The sequence below is a fragment of the Neoarius graeffei genome, chromosome 22 (assembly GCF_027579695.1).
Source record: "Neoarius graeffei isolate fNeoGra1 chromosome 22, fNeoGra1.pri, whole genome shotgun sequence".
Classification (NCBI taxonomy): Eukaryota; Metazoa; Chordata; class Actinopteri; order Siluriformes; family Ariidae; genus Neoarius; species Neoarius graeffei.
Window position 1 is genome coordinate 48,006,785 of NC_083590.1, and position 21,126 is coordinate 48,027,910.

The 21,126-nt window shown below is 42.3% G+C and overlaps 1 protein-coding gene across 2 annotated transcripts in view; it reads right to left on the reverse strand.

Annotated features, from left to right (window-relative positions):
• psmd4a (proteasome 26S subunit ubiquitin receptor, non-ATPase 4a) overlaps window positions 1-21,126 on the reverse strand; it is a 69,560-nt gene that overhangs the window by 24,515 nt on the left and 23,919 nt on the right. For both annotated transcript variants that reach the window (XM_060904886.1, XM_060904887.1), the window contains exons 3-6: window positions 17,016-17,130; window positions 16,822-16,908; window positions 16,662-16,730; window positions 4,970-5,185 (exon numbers count right to left, since the gene is read on the reverse strand). In XM_060904886.1, the coding sequence (XP_060760869.1) occupies window positions 4,970-5,185; window positions 16,662-16,730; window positions 16,822-16,908; window positions 17,016-17,130 (487 nt within the window). The remainder of the gene's footprint in view (window positions 1-4,969; window positions 5,186-16,661; window positions 16,731-16,821; window positions 16,909-17,015; window positions 17,131-21,126) is intronic.

Consider the following 21,126-nt stretch of genomic DNA (forward strand, 5'->3'; position numbering starts at 1 on the left):
GAGACAAAGACAGACAGCAAGGCATAGCAGGGGAGAGAGAGAGAGAGAAAGAGCGCAGCGTGCAGAATATATAAATGCATTCGGGGTAAATTATATGGTTCGGTGATGTCTGCACGTTTCAGCTTCTAAACGTTACATGATCTGCTGGTATTAAATACATTCTGAATGGTTTCAGAGACACTGTACTGACCGCAGTCGTCATGACTTTCATTACTGACTGCTGCGGCTGTTTGTTTGTTTGTTTGCCCGGCAACATGGCAGACGCTGCATGAAAAACAAAAATCTATGATGGCAGTGAAAGTCCGCTACACTACTCTGCTGCATTCACTCTGTTTACGAACACTGCAAGCTACTCGTCTGAATCGAACCATATTCCGATTACGGTCCTGTGGTTTCCTGGATTCAAAATAAACTAAACCTCGACACCCACGACGTCTCCACCACCGAGAAATCATCTAGTTACTAACTTGCATTCCAGAACTACCCGTAAAATCGACTTCAAACATGAAGGAAGCTATTGAAGAAAAACTACTTCAGACGTTTCATCTCGTCAACTTCATCCTGTCTGGATCGATTCCAAAATCTAATCAGTTCATCTGCTGGTTACAAAAATTTCTGTAGATCTAATCCGACAAACATTCAACCACTCGGTCTTAAAGTGCTGATGACACGAACATGACTCTATGCAATTTCTTAAATAAACTATACAACATGGCAAACATGTTAGATTTCTGTTATAATTACGTGAAAAGAAGCTGTTGTTACACGAATATCCAACTTTTAATTGCACAGCGCAAGAAAACTGGGTCCGTGGCTCGCGGCCATGCTGTGACGTCAGCGGGAGAACACGCTGCGGTTCACTGGCTGTTCTACTCTGGTTCTACTCAATGGAAATGGCGCATGAAAACGCCGGTGAACTCTCGTGCTAGCTCTTCCTCTTCTGGGAGTCTAGAATTGTGTTGATCTCTTCCGAATAGAATCTATGATAGCCTACCCTCTTTACCCTTTGCCTCTCGTTGCTAGGCGGCAGTTACATGAAAGCCGCAAGCTTTCACAAGCAAATACATGACTGATATCACGCCGACTTTATGATTACATTTATGATTATCATGTAGAATCTATAGCTCTACGTACCTTTATCTTATGTCGTTTCATAACACATGTTCTGACAGGAGGACTGTCTTTGGATCCGGCATAGCTACTAGTAGACCCCCTCCGGAATACTGGCAGTGTTGCCAGATTGGGATTTTTCCCGCCCAGTTGAGCGGTTTCAAGTGCATTTTGGTGGGTTTTGAACATATTTTGGGCTGGAAAACTTCAGCAGTATCTGGCAACAGTATCTGGCAACAGATACTGCTGACGTTTTCCAGCCCAAACTATGTTCAAAACCCACCAAAATGCACTTGAAACCGCTGAACTGGGCGGGAAAAATCCCAATCTGGCAACACTGTGTAGGCACTGCTGATGGTAGTAACACACGTTTGTGCTGAACTGAACACCCAAGAGATTCTTTTAAGCTGGGAAGGGTGTCAAAACAATCCAAATCGAAGTGTTCAGAGCACAGGACGGATGTTGGTGAGGGCTCCCACTTGTCACGAGTGCGCCTGACTTGCTTCACCCACTTCGCATGCAGCTCGGGATCTCTGGGAAACTTGAATAAACTTACCCCATCCTTGTGGGTTTTGGAGCAAAAGCCGGCAACACAACGCGAAGGCATAATAACTATATATATATATATATATAAATAAAATAATGTATAATAATAATGACAAACTGAACACCTGTCGCATCAACAATAAACTGGTAAGTTAGGAGGAAGGTTCTTTCGCTGACGTCATATAGCTCCTCCTCCTCTTTCGTCTCCTGGGTGCTGCAGCCCCGTCAAATTTGCCCAAATAGCTGCGTTTTTTATCATAACTTGTAAAATAGGCGCCTTCGTGAATTAATATATGGATCATCGGGAATTACTTTTTATGTTATAAAACATCGCCAAAGATGTCAAAAACGTGTCATCAGCACTTTAAGAGATCATGCTAACAAGATCCTCGGGCACACGGATGGATGGATGGATGGATGGATGGATGGACGGACAGCCCAAAAACACGATACGTCCACGACGTAAAGCTTTCGACACACGCTGCTTTTCAGTCCTCTAAATTCATCGCGTTTCAATGGCCATTTTTAAACGTACGTTCGGTACAATTAGTATTTTTTCAATCGTAGTTTGCAAGCAGTTAGTCAGGTTCAACATTTGAATGATACATTTCTTTTTAAACCCCTTGACGTCACTCCATCATTCCCATCTATGTTCACAAAGCTCCGCCCCAGGATCTTGGGTAACCTGTAGAGTTTGTATAAAGCGACTGACAAAAGGCACATTTATAAAAACAAAAAAACCAAAACCCTTTTTCCGATGGACAGTTTTCCAAACGAGTTTTACCAGTGACTTAAGTTTTTGTTAAAGGCCACGGCTTCATCCGCTGTTTAGGTATACCTCAACTATGAGAGACAGAATGAGAAAAAAAAAAATCCAGAAAATCACATTGTCTGATTTTTAAAGAATTGATTTGCAAATTATGGTGGAAAATAAGTATTTGGTCAATAACAAAAGTTCATCTCAATACTTTGTTATATACCCTTTGTTGGCAATGACAGAGGTCAAACGTTTTCTGTAAGTCTTCACAAAGTTTTCACACACTGTTGCTGGTATTTTGGCCCATTCCTCCATGCAGATCTCCTCTAGAGCAGTGATGTTTTGGGGCTGTCGCTGGGCAACACGGACTTTCAACTCCCTCCAAAGATTTTCTATGGGGTTGAGATCTGGAGACTGGCTAGGCCACTCCAGGACCTTGAAATGCTTCTTACGAAGCCACTCCTTCGTTGCCCGGGCGGTGTGTTTGGGATCACTGTCATGCTGAAAGACCCAGCCACGTTTCATCTTCAATGCCCTTGCTGATGGAAGGAGGTTTTCACTCAAAATCTCACGATACATGGCCCCATTCATTCTTTCCTTTACACGGATCAGTCGTCCTGGTCCCTTTGCAGAAAAACAGCCCCAAAGCATGATGTTTCCACCCCCATGCTTCACAGTAGGTATGGTGTTCTTTGGATGCAACTCAGCATTCTTTCTCCTCCAAACACGACAAGTTGAGTTTTTACCAAAAAGTTCTATTTTGGTTTCATCTGACCATATGGCATTTTCCCAATCCTCTTCTGGATCATCCAAATGCTCTCTAGCAAACTTCAGACGGGCCTGGACATGTACTGGCTTAAGCAGGGGGACACGTCTGGCACTGCAGGATTTGAGTCCCTGGCGGCGTAGTGTGTTACTGATGGTAGCCTTTGTTACTTTGGTCCCAGCTCTCTGCAGGTCATTCACTAGGTCCCCCCGTGTGGTTCTGGGATTTTTGCTCACCGTTCTTGTGATCATTTTGACCCCACGGGGTGAGATCTTGTGTGGAGCCCCAGATCGAGGGAGATTATCAGTGGTCTTGTATGTCTTCCATTTTCTAATAATTGCTCCTACAGTTGATTTCTTCACACCAAGCTGCTTACCTATTGCAGATTCAGTCTTCCCAGCCTGATGCAGGTCTGCAATTTTGTTTCTGGTGTCCTTTGCCAGCTCTTTGGTCTTGGCCATAGTGGAGTTTGGAGTGTGACTGTTTGAGGTTGTGGACAGGTGTCTTTTATACTGATAATGAGTTCAAACAGGTGCCATTAATACAGGTAACGAGTGGAGGACAGAGGAGCCTCTTAAAGAAGAAGTTACAGGTCTGTGAGAGCCAGAAATCTTGCTTGTTTGTAGGTGACCAAATACTTATTTTACCGAGGAATTTACCAATTAATTCATTAAAAATCCTACAATGTGATTTCCTGGATTCTTTCCCCCCATTCTGTCTCTCATAGTTGAAGTGTACCTATGATGAAAATTACAGGCCTCTCTCATCTTTTTAAGTGGGAGAACTTGCACAATTGGTGGCTGACTAAATACTTTTTTTGCCCCACTGTAATGGCGCGCAGCCAATTGGCTTTACGTGCACAGCTTTCTGATTTACTGTTTTCTTCTCATACTTGTACTTCCTATGTTTCATGGACTGTAACAGCATTTGCTTATTTAGTCATTTTAATACAGAATTTACTTTGATGAAATTATAAATCAGACACTCCAACGCCCCTCCAACGCCCCCCCCCCCCAAAAAAAACCTCATCGGATCTGCATGATTCACACAAGTCCCCCAGACAGCCGTGAAAAAGGCGGCATCTGCCAAAAGGTGCGCTGTTTGCATCCATGTAAATGAAGAAAATTTTATTACCAAAAAAAAGGGAGGGGGGGGCAACATTTATTTTTCTACTCTTTATCAACTTAAATATTCCTTTTGTTGGGGGGGGAGAAAAAAAAAACCACTTATTTAATTTTCTTAATAAACCAACAGTAATTACTGACCCACATTTGTAAAGGTCAGAGTAAAATATTATAGCCAATAAACTAAAATAGTTTTTATTAAAAATGAAACACGTTAATAACAATCCTTTTCTTAATAAACATTTATGAAGGCTGTAATCAGGATTAAACAGAAAACAACCACCTCCATTTCTTCAGCTTTCAGTAGTCTGTTGTTAAATCTATTTCTCACGTCATTAGAGCTGTGTTACTTCCGCCTCAGGTGAAGTCACATGTATTCCCATTATTGCGACTTCTGCTAAACGACGCAATTCCAGGTCGGAAAAACTCATTAAGCAGCCTGATGATGATCACGATCACCCCCCCCCCAGTTTCATCAATTCGAATCATCAGAAAGTTGTATCGCGATTGATCATTGTGATATATCGTTACATACCAACATAATAGAACCTTATAATAAGCCAGTACAGGAGTCCGCTAGCTTCATATTTAACCCGCTATGAAGATGAGAGGGGATGAAAACGGGCTCCAAATCTGAAAGCTGTCTGTCGTTTACTGCCATCTTACCAAGGCGAGCTCAGGGTCAGCGCTGGGATCCACCCCAAACTCAAAGTCACTGGCTCCCAGACCCATCATGGTGCCACCTTCACCTGCTAGGATAGGAGAAGAGAGCAGAGCATCTGCCAAGCTGGGGCCCGGAGGCACTGTAACCAGGTGAGAGCCTGTTCCTTCCTTTCCATTCAGAGTGTTTACAAACGCAGTCAGCTTCTCAGTGTTTACCTCCTACAAGAAAAATAAAATAAAATAAATGAAGAAACAAAACCGCGAGAACAATATCCAGCATTATCCACGTCCAGACAAGTCAACAGGTCTAAAGTAACTTGTGTTACATTATTCACTCCGAACATGAATGCTATTTACCTCGATCTTTTCTCCTCACATGGACAAGTGGATGGCTTTACTAAAGAAGCATGTAACGTGCAGTGATTTATCTATTACCCCAGCAAACTTCGGAACTGGTAGAACATTTGTTCACACTTTTAAAGGGATCCTCCAGCGGATTTACTCTTAAGTAAAAGTATTCGTAGATTTTAACAAACATTCATTCTCAGAGACCAAATGGTGTTCTAGAAAAGTTAATTTTTTAAATTAAAAATGCCAGACGGGCCTCCTGTGGAAGTGGCCTATGCGATGACGTGGCGTAATGGAAGCTTGGAGCAACTCCGCTCTTTATGTCCTCCGCTTACAGCGTGGTTTTGTTAGTTTTACAAGCATTTTTACTGAATTTATAGGTTAAGTAAGCAAAAGTATGCCTCAGTGTGCAGCATATACAGTAAATGACAAAATGATGCTAAAAAGAAGGGTGATTAAAAAAAAAATAAAAAATCTTTTCAGCCTTTACCTGTCCAGAATCATCACACTATTCGCAAGAAATGGATTCATGCCATTGGAAGACCTCAAAACAATCTGCCCTACTTACGCGCCGAACATTTTGAATCATCCTGTTTCGATGGATCGACGGAATTAAAAGCAAGATTATTGGAGGCTTCCAGAATAAAAAGAAAGAAAAGACGATGCCGTGCCAACAATATTTGCCCATCGTTCAAAGTGCGTATCACGGGTAAATTCAGGAGCAAGATCAATGTGATTCTCCTATTTTATATTAAACTTTGGTCAAATATCTGTAACATTCTGCATTCTCTGCAATTTTTTTTTACCTTGCGCAATACCAGAAAAATTCAGTTGAAATCGAGCCATTTGAGGCGAATTGGTCCGCCTCTGAAAAAACTTGGCGTTTGGATTTCCTGGCAAACATTGATTTCCGTGACGTCGCGTGCGGGACGCCTCCTTCTGAATCCTACGCTAGCGCTGGTTTGTTTATGAGAAAACGACCTGCTGGTTTTCTGCACATTTCTTCAACGTTATCGCATAATTATTAAAATGGTTAACAGATGTATCGTAAGAGGGTGTAGCAACACCAATCATGATGGGATTAGTACTCATCGTTTCCCAAAAGACCGGACAATGAGGGAGAAATGGGAGCGCTTGGTGTACACAGGCTGTGCACTGAAACCGTGCAAAGCTCTTGCAGCCTGCTGGCGCTTCCGCAGGTGACGTCACGAATTTGGCTCCAGACTCCCTTGGGATTTTTCCAGACGCGTTTTGTTATTTTATTTTTTTCTGCTGTAGACAGACGGCCTTGTGCAAAATTATCCTTCTGGATGAGTGTGTAAAGGGACATACTTTCATATAAAAAAAAAAAAAAACGAAATTGGTCCAGAATATGCACTTTATGCGGCAACAGAGACGACAACACCGGGAGGTTAGTTTGGACTTTGTTCTACCGTGGTAGTAGACAGGGCCAGATCCAACCCAAGAATCTGACAGATGCACATTTGCAGAAATATTTTCACTAATTTTACCAGATCGCGATGGATTTACACAGGGGCGTAGAGCACACCAAGCTCTTTCTGAAGAGGGCAGTCACGGCCTGCTACACCCGTAGCTCGGCCCGGTCTGTTGGTTGAGCGTGGCGATAGCCCATGTAGCCGGCTAGCGGTAAAGTAAACAAATGACCCATGACTGATGCACGTATATTTCTGCATCCACATCGGTCTGGATCCGGCCCTGGCATATGATCAGTGTCTTACCTGGTGAACTGTAATCAGTATTCTGATGTGTTGTAGACTCTTCAGTGTATACTGGAAGAAAATACGGGTAACAAAGAAAACACCGACGGATCAAGAGATGAAGGATTCGATTGAGCTTCAGGTCTACTATAAATCCAGATAAGAGAATTACTCAGAACGTTTTGCATGAAACTCACTCATCTGAACTTTCCGAAGTTTTATTTCATGGTAGTTACGTGCTCGGAACGTGAATTGACCGGAAAGAGGGATATTGCTGCTGTGCAAACCAGTCAGTGTTGAAATCCAGACAGAGACGGTTATCTTCGAAGACAAGATTACCCAGGTGTTCTTTGTTGGGAGATGAAAGCGTCTCATTAGACGATTCGTTCGAACTCTACTAAATTTTTCATAAATCAATCATCGACTGTTACTGTTGCTCAAGGTGTGCCTCAGGGTTCTGTCCTTGGTCCCTTTCTTTTTATATTACTGTATTTTTCGGACTATAAGTCGCACTTTTTTTCATGGTTCGGCTGGCCATGCGACTTATACTCCGGTGCGACGTATATATGGTTTTATATGCAACTTTCCTTGATGTCATCGGGTGGATTGACAAAGCATGGGCTTCAGTGACAACGGAAACCATCCTGTCGGGGTTTCGAAAGGCTGGAATAACTGGAGCTGATGCTGAGTCTGACGACAGCCACGCAGAAGAAGAGGAAACGGCGCTTCGTCTGCCGCTGGAGGCAGAGTTGTTCAGAAGCGACACTGAGGATGAGGAATTCAATGGATTTGCTGATTTGGAGTGAAATCGTCAGCTTGATAAACTTAATTGACCTGTGTTTTATTATTAATGATAGGCCTATAGTTATTTAAATAAGTTACGTAATGATTTTCGGCCTATAGGCTATTGAATAACTTGATGTTACGGTACATGTTCAGCCAGTTTTTCTCTGGGCTATTATAAATGATTTTGTTTTGCATTTTTAAAAATAACTCTCCTTCCAAGATGAACTTTATTCTTCGTCTCTGATGTTATGGTGTTAATGGTCTGAATAACGTTTAATGTTTTTATCTGATATGACGTTAACTGGCAGGCGCACTTTCTGCCTGTTTTTTTCTCTGAGCGGTAGTTTTTTTTTTTTTTTTTTCACTAGACGGTTGTTTTTACTACCGTACCTGTCTTTGGAGATGATATACCTATAGCCTACTTGACCTCTGATTTGATGAAATAAAATTCGACAAAAATGAAGAATGACACTCCTCGATGATGACTACAGCTTTAATAACACAGATGAAAGAGCCATGGGGCGATAATAAGCCCTACCGGTAAAAATATTCTAAAAGCAAACTGATTAATGCATCAGTAATAGGCTACTAATATTAGTTATAATAATAATATAGGCTATTGGTAATAACGATAGTGATAGTATTAAAGATAGTAGTAGATATTTAAAATAATCAGACTAGGCTACTTACAGGCAGTGTTGGGCACGTTACTTTCAAAAAGTAATTAGTTATAGTTACTAGTTACTTTTCCCAAAAAGTAACTGAGTTAGTAACGGAGTTACTTTGTCATAAAAGTAACTAATTACCAGGGAAAGTAATTATTCCGTTACATTTTGTTCCCCCTCAAAAAAAATCAAATTCAATTAGTGTAATCATAATAAAAGTGAATGTTTAATGTGTTTAATGACTGAAATGGACACTTAACAGAACCAATTAGTAACGTTATCTACACTATATTAATAGTTTTGTGGGACAATGTGAGATAAGACATCTATCAAATGTAATATATTTTTGTAGTTATTAAAATTATGTTACTAATTACTGGCCACTGACGAGGACAAACGCTTTGTTCCTCGACATAATGTGCATTGCACGTAAACACTCTTGCCTTTTATTTCAAGTAATGAAAAGTCCTGGCTGTATTTCCAGTGTGAAAGCACAGTGCTGGGCTGACCGCTCGCCATCGCTGTGCCTTCCGATTGAAAGAGCGCGCAGTAGTGCAGTAGGCGTGGCCTACCTACCTATGTTGTCCAAATCTACTCTGATTGGCTTACTGTGCCGTTGTCTCGTGTCTCCCCGCCCCACACGAAAGCAGAGGAAAGAAAGGCTGAACGAGCAGCGTGCCAGATGAGAACAGCTTTAATAAAGTAACGTATAGCATTTTATTGTAAGTAACGGGAACGGCGTTATAACGATGTAAAAAGTAATTAGTTAGATTACTCGTTACTAAAAAAAGTAACGCCGTTAGTAACGCCGTTTATTTCTAACGCCGTTATTCCCATCACTGCTTACAGGGCAAAGGGCGCGTTATCACTGCTCAGCTGTTCGTTTATTAAATAAACAATGCAATCGCGCAGTAACCACGCGCCGCTTATCAGATACAATCACAGGTTCTATGGATAGAATAAACCTTCAAAAAAGTGCGACTTGTAGTCCGGTGCGACGTATATATGTTTTTTTCGTCTTCATAATGCATTTTTTGGCTGATGCGACTTAAACTCCGGAGCGACGTATAGTCTGGAAAATACGGTACATGTTTCTCCTATTGAGGTTTTTCACCTGACGTCACAGGGTCACGTGACGCCTCGGTGTCCGCCATTTTGAAGGCCAAGCTAGCTAATGTCAACAACATCATACACTGTGTGCACAATTATTAGGCAAGTTGTATTCCTGATGATTAATTTTATCGTTGAACAAATACAGTGCTCTCACTCAATCCAAATCATTAATAAACCTAAAACCAGAATGATTAACAGAGGAAAGGGGAGTTTAGGCCTTCTCAGGGGAATATACAAGTGTGCAGAATTATTAGGCAACTAAATGAAAAGCTTAAAGTTTCCCATCTCACTTGTTTATTTTAATTTTCAGTGTAACAAATAAACAACTCAGAATTAACAAATAAACACTTCTAGCATTTCAAAAATATTCAGTGACCAATATAGCCACCCTTCTTTTCAATAACTGCCATGAGCCTTCCATCCAGTCTGTTAGTTTTTTGATTTGTTGACGATCAACTTTTTGTGCAGGAGCAACCACGGCCTCCCAAATGCTATTCAGAGTGGTGTATTGTCTTCCCTCGCTGTAAATCTCATGCTTAAGAAGGGGCCACAAGTACTCAATAGGGTTTAAGTCAGGTGAGGAAGGGGGCCATGTCATTACTTTGTCATCTTTAAGGCCTTTGTGGGCTCGCCAAGCAGTGGAGTACTTGGGTGCATGTGATGGTGCATAACAATCATGGCCTTCTTGAATGATGCAGACTTCTTCCCATACCACTGCTTGAAGAATGTATCTTTTAGAAACTGGCAGTAGGTTTGGGAGTTGATGTTAAGTCCATCTTCAACCTGAAATGGTCAAACTAGCTCATCCTTAATAATAGCAGCCCATGCCATTACCCCTCCACCACCTTGCTGGTGTCTGAGTCAAAGTGCCCTGTGTCCATTAGTTATCCAGCTATGGGCCCATCCATCTGGTCTATCCAGAGTCACTCTCATTTCATCCGTCCATAAAACCTTTGGAAAATCTGTCTTCAGATATTTCTTGGCCCAATCTTGACATTTCAACTTGTGAGTCTTGTTTAGTGGTGGTCGTGTTTCAGCCTTCCTTACCTTGGCCATGTCTCTGAGCACCGAACACCTTGTCCTTCTGGACACTCCAGGTCGGCTGCAGTTCTAGAATATTGTGGCACTGGAGGATAATGGGTTCCTGGTAGCTTCATGTTTAATCCTTCTCAAGTCTTTTGCGGTTAATTTGTGTCTTTTCTTCTCCACACATTTTTTGCGACCCTGTTGACTATTTGCAACAAAACGTTTGATTGTTCTGTGCTCACATTTCTATAGCTTAGCTATTTCAAGAGTGCTGCATCCCTCTGATAGGCATTTTACAATTTTTGTCTTTTCAGTGTCTGTTAAATCTCTTTTTTGGCCCATTTTGCCTGAGATAAAGAAGCTGCCTAATAATTATGCACACCTTAATATAGGGTATTAATGACTTTAGGTCACACCCTCCCTCATTACACAAATAAATACCACCTGAGAATGCTTAAATCCAATTAGCATTCAAGTGTATCTAGCTTGCGGTTGGAAAACATGCATAGAAATAATGGTAGGGTCAGAGTACTCACTTGCCTAATAATTGTGCACACAGTGTAGCTGGTATGTTACTGTAGCAATGTTTACGTTCAGTCATTTGGATGACTGTTAAAACCTTTCAGTCTCAAGTTTTTCCTTTACTGGATTTACTAGGTTACTGTAATTCTGATCCGGCAGCTATTTACACCGGATCCAGTGTAAATAGCTGCCAGAGCGTGCTCCGGCTTGCTCCCCCTCAAATTAAGCAGCGCGCTCCGGCTTGCTCCCGGAGTGCTCCGGCCGAGGTGCCGGAGCGCGCTCCGGCAGCTATTTACACTGGATCCGGTGTAAATAGCTGCCGGATCATAATTACAGTAAACTAGTAAATCCAGTAAAGGAAAAACTTGAGACTGAAAAGTTTTAACAGTCATCCAAATGACTGAACGTAAACATTCCTACAGTAACATACCAGCTATGATGTTGTTGACATTAGCTAGTGCTAACAGCTAGCTGCTAGTACACTGCTACAACACAGACACCGACCCTAATAATACAGTTCTTGGTCATTGCCTGGTAACAGCAAATTTATAACGGGCCATGTCTCAACAGACTAAGAAGTTATTTCAATGACATTTAATAACATTTTGTTTATCCTGAGGACCGAAAGTAAATGAAAATGTGAACAAACCTTAGCTGTAATCAGATGGCGACCACCGGCTCCAGGGACGACCCGCTGATGTAGGCATGTTACCCAGCCTGGTTTTTAACGACATAGGTATACAGATCATGTGGGCTGAAGTCAGGTAAAGACGAGGGCTTCGTGTACTTCCGTACGTCAGTGAACAATCCTGGTGGAAGCAGGTAAACGTCGTTCTCTAAGCCTGCTAACCTCAATTTTTGCAAATACCTCTCCCTCTGCTCGCCCTGTAAATGCCCTACGTCGCTGGATAGTGAAGGTGTTTTCTGCATCTCGCTCCTTTTTCTTTTATGTTTTTCGTTTGTCGCCTTCCTCGCGTTCAAACTGATTCGAGCCGTGCCGTCCAAAATGGCAGCATCATATGACTTGGTCACATGAGTGAAATACCTCAATAGGCCAGATTATTCATAACCATGGCCTTAACTTTCATTGTTATGCTGATGACATTCAAATCTACATCACTATCACCCCTGTCCAGCTGCTAAGGACTTGCATCACTGACCTTAAGCAATGGCTGCATAAGAACTGCCTTAAACTTAATGCTAGCAAAACGGAGGTTCTATTAGTAGGTACCAAAAGACAGGTTCTGAACTTCTCCAATTTCACTACTGATGTTGATGGCGTGTCTATTAGTCCTTCCTAAGTTATAAAAAACCTTGGCGTTCTCCTTACGTTTGAACCCCGTTTTAAACTCATTACCAAGAATGCTTTCTTTCACATCTGCAATATTGCACGTCTCCGCCCTCTTCTCTCATGGCGTATTCACACCTACGTTGTTTGGTCCGGACCAAACGAACCAAATTTCCCTTGGTCCGGACCTTTTGGGTTGGTCTGAACACAAACCACCGAACTCTGGTCCGGACCAAACAAGCGGACCGAGACCGAGCTGCGAGGTCGGACTCGGTCCGGACCAAAGGAACCCTGGTGCGGATCTTTTGGAGGTGTGAAAGCAGACCGGACCTGATCCGACAGTTTTGCTTTTTTGTACCTCGGAAGCTTCCGTCGTTTGTCGAGCATTATGGGAAACAGAGTCTTGACACTCCACCGCAAAGTGCAAACACTGTTTCGGTTGTCAAGGGAACCTTACAACAGTCGTTCAGTCATTCAGACCAGTGGTAGGCTAGACTACAGAGTACAAAAAATGAGTCGGGGGCAAACGTGGGCCGAGGAAGAAACGCGCACCCTTGTGGATATATGGGCAGATGTCCACATATCTGAGCTTTTGGAGAGAACACGCAAAAATGCCGACGTGTTTGCTGCATTCAGTGAGAAAATGAAGAAAGGGTTCACGCGCTCCCCAGAACAACGTCGGCTAAAAGTGAAGAAACTCCGTCAGACTAGGGGTGGGCGATATGTATCGTCTGCGATGTCATCGTGAATGTTGTTTTGACGATGTGTAATTTTGCATTATCGAGTTTTTTTAATTAAGCCACCAAATATCAATACAGAGCGGAGCAGACCCGGCGCCAGACACGGACTGACGGACGGGCCTTGAATTGCTTTGGGGAGGGGGGGGCACACATTTTATATGCCAAGCCAGGGCAACACAACTGTTTCTAGCAACCCAGGAGAGCAGCACAGACGTGACGAGTTAAATATTCTAAGAAACCTATAAAGCAACCAAAACAACTTTCCAAAATGTATCAAACATTGCTCAGCATATTAAAAGGTTTTTTTTGCTCCGCTGGCCTCACAACGCACAAAGCTGATTTCGGGTATCGACCGGAAGATGTCGTGATATGATCCCGTCCAGCAATAAAATGTGATTGGCTGAGACAGCTGCTCATTTACCCAGATACCATCTGAAGAAAAAATGTGATTGGTCGGTTGGTTCATTCCATGACATTAACCCATTGGTTCCCAAGAAATATTAGTCCACGTTTATAGCAATGATCCAGAAATTATTACTAGTGTTTCTGTACTCACGGATAATAATGAATGAAACGATCAGCCGATTTCGAATAGTTTCAATACATTTTAAATTGAGCACATTTTTCTTTATTATTGTTATACTGAAAAACTTTGACTTGTAGTTTACGTGTTTTTTTTGAGGGGGAAAAAAAAAACAAAAAAAAAACAAAGAAGAAGCTGTGACGGGCTCCTATCAGGCCAAGTGCTGTCACTCGCCGGCCACTTTCAGGCATCTTTTTCGGATTAGTGAGACCAGACCCTCTGAACATGAATGGGAAGATATCAATACTGGACTCTGTGAAAACTAACGGTCGCGAAGAGCATATGATTGAAATCGCCATGAAAAGTTGATTATACTTGAGTGTTAGGTTGGTTCTTATGACTCAGAAAAAGCTTTAAAATCCACTTTTCTCGTGGATTATTTTGACACTGCGCAGGCCCAGTACTTCTATAACGGCAGGAGAGGGACAGCGGAGCACGAAGCTGCAAGATGATTGGAAAGCTGTTGGTTCAGATCGACATATGATTGGTTGTTGGCAGCAGAACAGGCGGGATATTTGCAGACCCGTACTGCCGTCAGAGACGGTTGATTAGAATGTTTGCTGCCGTTACGAACTGTCAATTGAATTATTCATTTTTATTAATTTAAAGTTGTTTAAGAAAATAAATATGGCTTTTCCTTAAATACTTGTGTTACTGCAATGATTCTTTTAGTCATTGTAATTATTGTAATCTTTAAGCAAGTGTTTTTTTTTTTAAATATCGTCAAAATATCGTTATCATTAAAATCCTAAAAAATATCGAGATATTATTTTTTGCCCATATCGCCCACCCCTACGTCAGACCTACATTAAAATCAGGGACATTCTTTCAAAAAGTGGCGGCACTAGCGACGCAAAAAATAAATTCATTTATTGCGTGAAGAGCCAGAACTGTCACAACATGATGTGCGCTCATCAGCGCTATCCTCCGTAGCCGCCTTGCCCTTTGTCGTTGATAAATTACTTGTACAACAGCATAGTAATCGCACAATTGTGAAAACAGTAAAAACTGAAAAAAACATATAGCTTTGATGACATTAAAAAGAATAACAGCACGGAAAGCCTCCATGACTACTTTTGAACTTGACGCTTTGTGCGCGTGTCGTCTCTGACCAATAGCTGAACGACCTCAGGGCACGTGGCTTTGTTGACAGATTTTGGTCCGCTTACTAAAATGTACAGTGTGAAAGCGAACCGCACCAAAATGAAAAAATAAAAAAAACATTTGGTTCGGACCAAAGCAAGTGAACTATCGAACTATCCTGGTCTGAATACACCCTCAGAAACTGATGCCAAAATGTTGGTCAGTGCGTTTATCTTTTCTCGTCTTGACTATTGCAACTCTCTTTTATGGTCTCGCTGCCACATTGCTCAATCGCCTGCAGTACGTCCAAAACTCAGCAGCTAGAGTCCTCACACTCACCAAGCGCACTGCTCACATCGCTCCTGTTTTACAGCAACTGCACTGGTTGCCAGTTATCTCTCGGATCAAATACAAAATCTTGCTTTTAACCTATAAAGCTCTTCATGGTTTCGGCCCTTCCTATGTCTGGGAGCTAATTCATCTGTACTGTCCCTCCCGCTCCCTCAGATCTTCTGTCTGTGGACTTCTGACTGTCCCATGTTTTAAACTGGCATCTATGGGTGGCAGATCATTCAGTGTTGCTGCTCCTAAACTTTGGAACTCGTTACCACAATCGCTTCGTGACTGTTCCACTCTCCCGTCCTTCAAAGCTAACTTGAAAACTTTCCTCTTTACCTCACACTACTCTTCCTAGTGTGGCCTTTTTTTTTCTTTGCTAACTCCTGTGTAAAGCATCCTTGGCGCTATATAAATTGAACTTATTATTAGTGTGCTTGCAAAAGCACACTATTGTTCTTCGTAAGTTTTATTTTTATTATTCCATTTCACCCGTTTTTTTGGATCCACTACTCCTCCTAGGGCTTTCGAGATAGACGCACCGTTCCAACGCTGAAACGTAGGGCCCGGTCTGGAATGGCGTGCTTGCTTTCAGCTTTTGGATCAACACACCTGTTCTGTCATTCTTGTCATTTTTCTGCCATTTTTTTCCCCATAGAAAATGAATAGGGCTCACGAATCGAATCGTCCTGCTCGGACACGCTTCGTCGCAGACGCACCAAACCTCATGTGATACCTCAGGCCAACTCCCCAGACACATCTATGCATTCAGTTCTGACCCGCACTCATCTTTTCCTTTCTTTTCATGCCCCACTTTTTCATCCATTCACTTCCATTCATTTTTGGCCCCATTGAAAATGAATGGCGTTTCGGGAAAAAAAAAAAAAAAAGGTTTCACTCTCCGTCAAATTTTTTTTAACTGAGTGACCAAACTTCAAATGATGCCTCAGGGCAAGTCCCCACACATATCCGTCCCCTCATCTGAGACCTGCACTCGTCTTTTTCTTGGTTTTCACACATCCTTTTTTCCCTCCATAGGCTTCCATTGATTTTTGACCCCATTCAAATGAATGGAGTGTTAGTATGCTAGCTGTTAGCATTAGCATGTTGGCATGCTAGCTTTTAGCATGCTAGCTGTTCTGCTACAGCTCAGCAAGCACACTTTGCATTTTCTCTGCAGAAATGCAGTCTAGTTATTATTATTATTAACTAGCAAAACCATGAAGTAAGCGGAGGATAAAAGAGCTGAGTTGCTCCGAGCTTCCACTACGCCACGTCATCGCATACGTCACTTCTGCAGGAGGCCCGTCTGGTATTTTAATAAAAATTAACTTTTCTAGAACACTATTTGGTCTCTGAAAACGAATGTTGAAATCGACGAATACTTTTTACTTCACATAAGTTTAACAGTAAATCCGCTTCAAGTGTAAAAAGAAAAATTAGCCTTTATATTGTACATTAAATCAAAAAGGACCAGAGCCAGTCACCTCCTCTCCAAAATTAATCACGTCCACGTTGACCTTCTCTTTCTTCAGACGCTTTGCCAGTTTCACCAGCTGTTGGAGGGGGGGAAGAGACAACAGGACCTCTTAGCAACAGTTTTACTGAGATCAAATCAGAAAACTCATGAGACACACGGTATCTTACATCTTTCTCATTGTCCTCCACTGGGCTGCCCACAAAAGCGATGATCCTCATCTTGTGGTTCTTCCCCTGTCTGTGCTTCAATGACAACTATAAAAGACAAACGTGCATGAAACGATGGTCAAATCGCGTGTAAACAGCACATGGTGAGGTGAGTGTGGAGGGGTGAGTGTACTGAACAGCAGAAGCTGACTCACATGGGCGACTCTGATGCCAGTACAAAAGCTGATCTTGCCGCGGGGTTGAACAGCATGCAGTTTGGACAGGATGCGCCCGGTGTCTGGCGTGAGAGTAGTCAGAACCTCACAGTTACTGCAAACACAAACAACTACATCAGATCCACACTATTCCCACGACCTACTACAATACCACACGCTCACTGGAGTTTTATTAGCACGCCTAACAAACAAACATCGATCAGGGCTGCGATGACTCACCACGGTGCACCGAACATCCAGGTCATACCTGCCGTACCGATTATCGATCCATGTAGCTGCATTTCTGGTTCGATTTTTTAGGGGCCAAGCAGCGGAGCTGCAGGCACCTCTAGTGTTTCTATGGTTTCTTATTATTGGGGGCCAAGCAGCAAAGCTGCAAAGGCACCCATAGTGTTTCTACTGTTTCTTATTATTAAACGTTCTTCCGCCTCTGCAAGTCTATGGCAGCCCATAGAACCGTCTGGTAAAAAGTTGTGAATTTTTGCACACTGATTCTAGACAGTCTCAACATTACTCTCAGCAAATTTCAGGCCTCTCCTTTAAAAGCTTTAGCGCCACCAACAGGTCAAAGTTGCAGGTACATTTCTGCTTGTAACTTTTGAACCGTTGCTCCGATTTTCAAAAACTTGGTATCCCTGGAATCCTTGGGCCAAGACGAATCCAACGGACCCCATGACGTCATTTTCCGCCCATATAGTTTTCCCGCCATTTTGAATTTTGTCAAAATCAGTTAAAACGCATCAACTCCCGCAATTTTTAAACAATTTTTCCCAGACTTGGTTGATAGCATAAGTGGACCAAGCCGCATAAAAGTTATGCTCGGTGTTTTCAATTTCTCAAGCGTTTGGCCGTGGCAGCCAATCAAATTTGGCTGCGCAGACGCGAAACAGGAAGTGTGCTCATATCTCTGCCACCCTTTGGCATATCTTAACGAAACTTGGTGGCATGATGCACCACCCCTCCACAAACGCCCACAAAAAATTTGGAATAAATTTGCCGCTAGGGGGCGCTATAACTAGGAAAAATGACTTTTGGCTCATATCTCATGATGCGTTTTGGCTAGAAACAAAATTCCACTATGTCAGGAATCCTTGGCTCAAGACAAATCCATCGCACCCTATGACGTCATATTCTGCCTTGAGGATTTTCCGCCATTTTGAATTTTGTTAAAATCAAAGAAATTCTATGGCAACGCATAGAACCGTCTGACTAGAGGTTTTTAAACTTGGCACTCTGATTCAAGGCTGCCTCATGGATCTTGTGACCAAATTTCAACTCAGCACCTCAAGCTCTCTAGCGCCACCAACAGGTCAAAGTTGGAAGTACATTTCTGCTTGTTACTTTTGAACCGTACGTCCGATCGTCAAAATCTTAGTATCTCTGGAGTCCTTCGGTCAAGTCGAATCCAAATCGCCCTATCTCGTCATATTCCACCTGGTAGATTTTCTGCCATTTTGAATTTTGTGAAAATCAATTAAAACGCATCAACTCCCTCAATTTTTGACCAATTTTTCCCAGACTTGGTTGATAGCATAAGTGGACCAAGCCGCACAAAAGTTATGCTCAGTGTTTTGAAATTTAAAACTATTTGGCCGCAGCAGCCAATGAAACACGTCTGCAAAGACGCCAAACAGGAAGTGAGCTGATATCTCGGCAGCCTTCAAAGGAATGTTTTCAAATTTTTCACACAGATTCTAGTCTATCCCAGGACTCGCCACAAAAAAATCCAGATGCCCAGCTCAAACCCTCTAGCGCCACCAACAGGTCAAAATTTGAGGTACATTTCTGCTTGTAACTTTTGAACCGTACGCCCGATTGTCAAAGACTTGGTATCCCTAGAATCCTTGGGCCAAGAAGATTCCAACGCACCCTATGCCGTCATGTACACCAGAATAGAATCTCTGCCATTTTGGATTTTGTGAAAATCAATAAAATGCTTCTCCTTCTGCAAATTTAGTCGGATTTTCCCAAAAAGTGGTCTGCGCCCACATTCTAGACAGTCTCATGATTGCCTTCAAGAAATTTTAGGTCCCCACCCCCAATCCTCTAGCGCCACCAGCAGGTGAAAGTTTCAAGTACATTTCTGCTTGTAACTTTTGAACCGTACGTCCGATTTTCAAAAACTTGGTGTCATTGGAATCCTTGGGCCATGGCGAATCCAACGCACCCTATGACGTCATTTGCCGCAGGATATTTTTCCCGCCATTTTGAATTTTGTGAAAATCAATTAAAATGCTTCTCCTCCCTCAATTTTTGACCAATTTTTCCCAGACTTGGTGCATAGGATAAGTGGACCAAGCCGCACAAAAGTTATGCTCAGTGTTTTGAATTTCGTAAGCGTTTTGCCATGGCAGCCAATCAAATTTGGCTGCACTGATGCGAAACAGGAAGTGTGGTCATATCTCGGCCGGCCTTTGGCGTACCTTAACGAAACTTGGTAGAATTATGCCACACCACTCCAAAAAGGTCCACAAAACATTTGGAACAAATTGGCTGCTAGGGGGCGCTATAACTAGGGAAAACGTCTTTTGGCTCATATCTCATGATGCTTTTTGGGTAGAAACAACATTCCACTATTTCTGGAATCCGTGGGTCAAGCCGAATCCATTGCACCCTATGAAGTCATATTCTGCCTTGAGGATTTTCCGCCATTTTGAATTTCGTGAAAATCAATTAAAATGCTTCTCCTCCCTCAATTTTTGACCAATTTCTCCCAAACTTGGTACATAGCAACTTTGGACTAAGCTGCACAAGGGCATTACCTGGCCCAAGTGCATTCTGCTGGCCTGACGACTAGGCTCATATGCTGCTTGGCCCCCACATTGCTGCTTGCAGCTATATTTATTATTATTATTTCAAGCATCTTTCTTCCGTATAGGATGTCTATGGCAGCCTATAGAACCATATGGATTTATGAAATTTACCGTACATCCGATTCTCAAAAACTTGGTATCCCTGGAATCCTTGGGCCAAGCCGATTCCAATGCACCCTATGACGTCATTTTCCGCCTGGGTAGATTTTCCGCCATTTTGGATTTTGTTAAAATTGAATAAAATGCTACTTCTACATTTTTTTTGACCGTTTTTCATGAAAATTAACATGGACCATCTTCAGACTATGCTGCATATAGGGTCTATTTTTTGGAGCGATTGATTAAACTGTCACTGCACAGCAGCCAATCAAATTTAGTGGCGAAGACGCCAAACAGGAAGTGAGCTCATATCTCGGCAGCCCTTTGACATCTCAACCAAACTTAACGACATGAAGCCACACCCCTCCAGAAGGGTCAGCACCAAATTTGGTGCAAACTGACCAATAGGGGGCGCTATAATTTGTAAAACTGTGTTTTGGCTCATATCTCATGTGTTTTGGTTAGAAACAAAATTCCAATGCCTGATCACACTGTTGGATGCCCCATTGAAGGTCATTTAAAAATTTCAAGGTCAGCACAAGTTATGACCATCTCTCCAACATAACATCAATCTCTTAGCATGTGGCTGCTTGGCCCCGCATTGCTGCTTGCAGCTATATTTATTATTTCAATTTTTACTGATTTACAGTGCCTTGCAAAACTATTCATCCCCCTTGGCGTTTGTCCTGTTCTGTCGCATTACAAGCTGGAATTAAAATGGATTTTTGGAGAGTTAGCACCATTTGAGTTACACAACATGCCTACCACTTTAAAGGTGCACATTTATTTATTTATTTTATTGTGACATAAGCAATAATTAAGATAAAAAAAAAACAAAACAGAAATCTGGAGTGTGCATAAGTATTCACCCCCTTTCGTATGAAACCCCTAAATAAGAGCTGCCCCAACCAATTCACTTCAGGAGATTGCGGTCACATGTAGTACACAACCAGTACTTGCCAGAAATCCCTGCAGCTCCTTCAGTGTTGCTGTAGGCCTCTCGGCGGCCTCTCGGCAGCCTCCCTGACCAGCTTTCATCTTGTTTTTTCATCAATTTTAGAGGGACGTCCAGTTCTCGGTAATGTCACTGTTGTATCATATTTTCTCCACTTCTTGATAACTGTCTTCACTGTGCTCCATGGTATATCTAACGGCGTGGAAATGTTTTTGTACCCTTC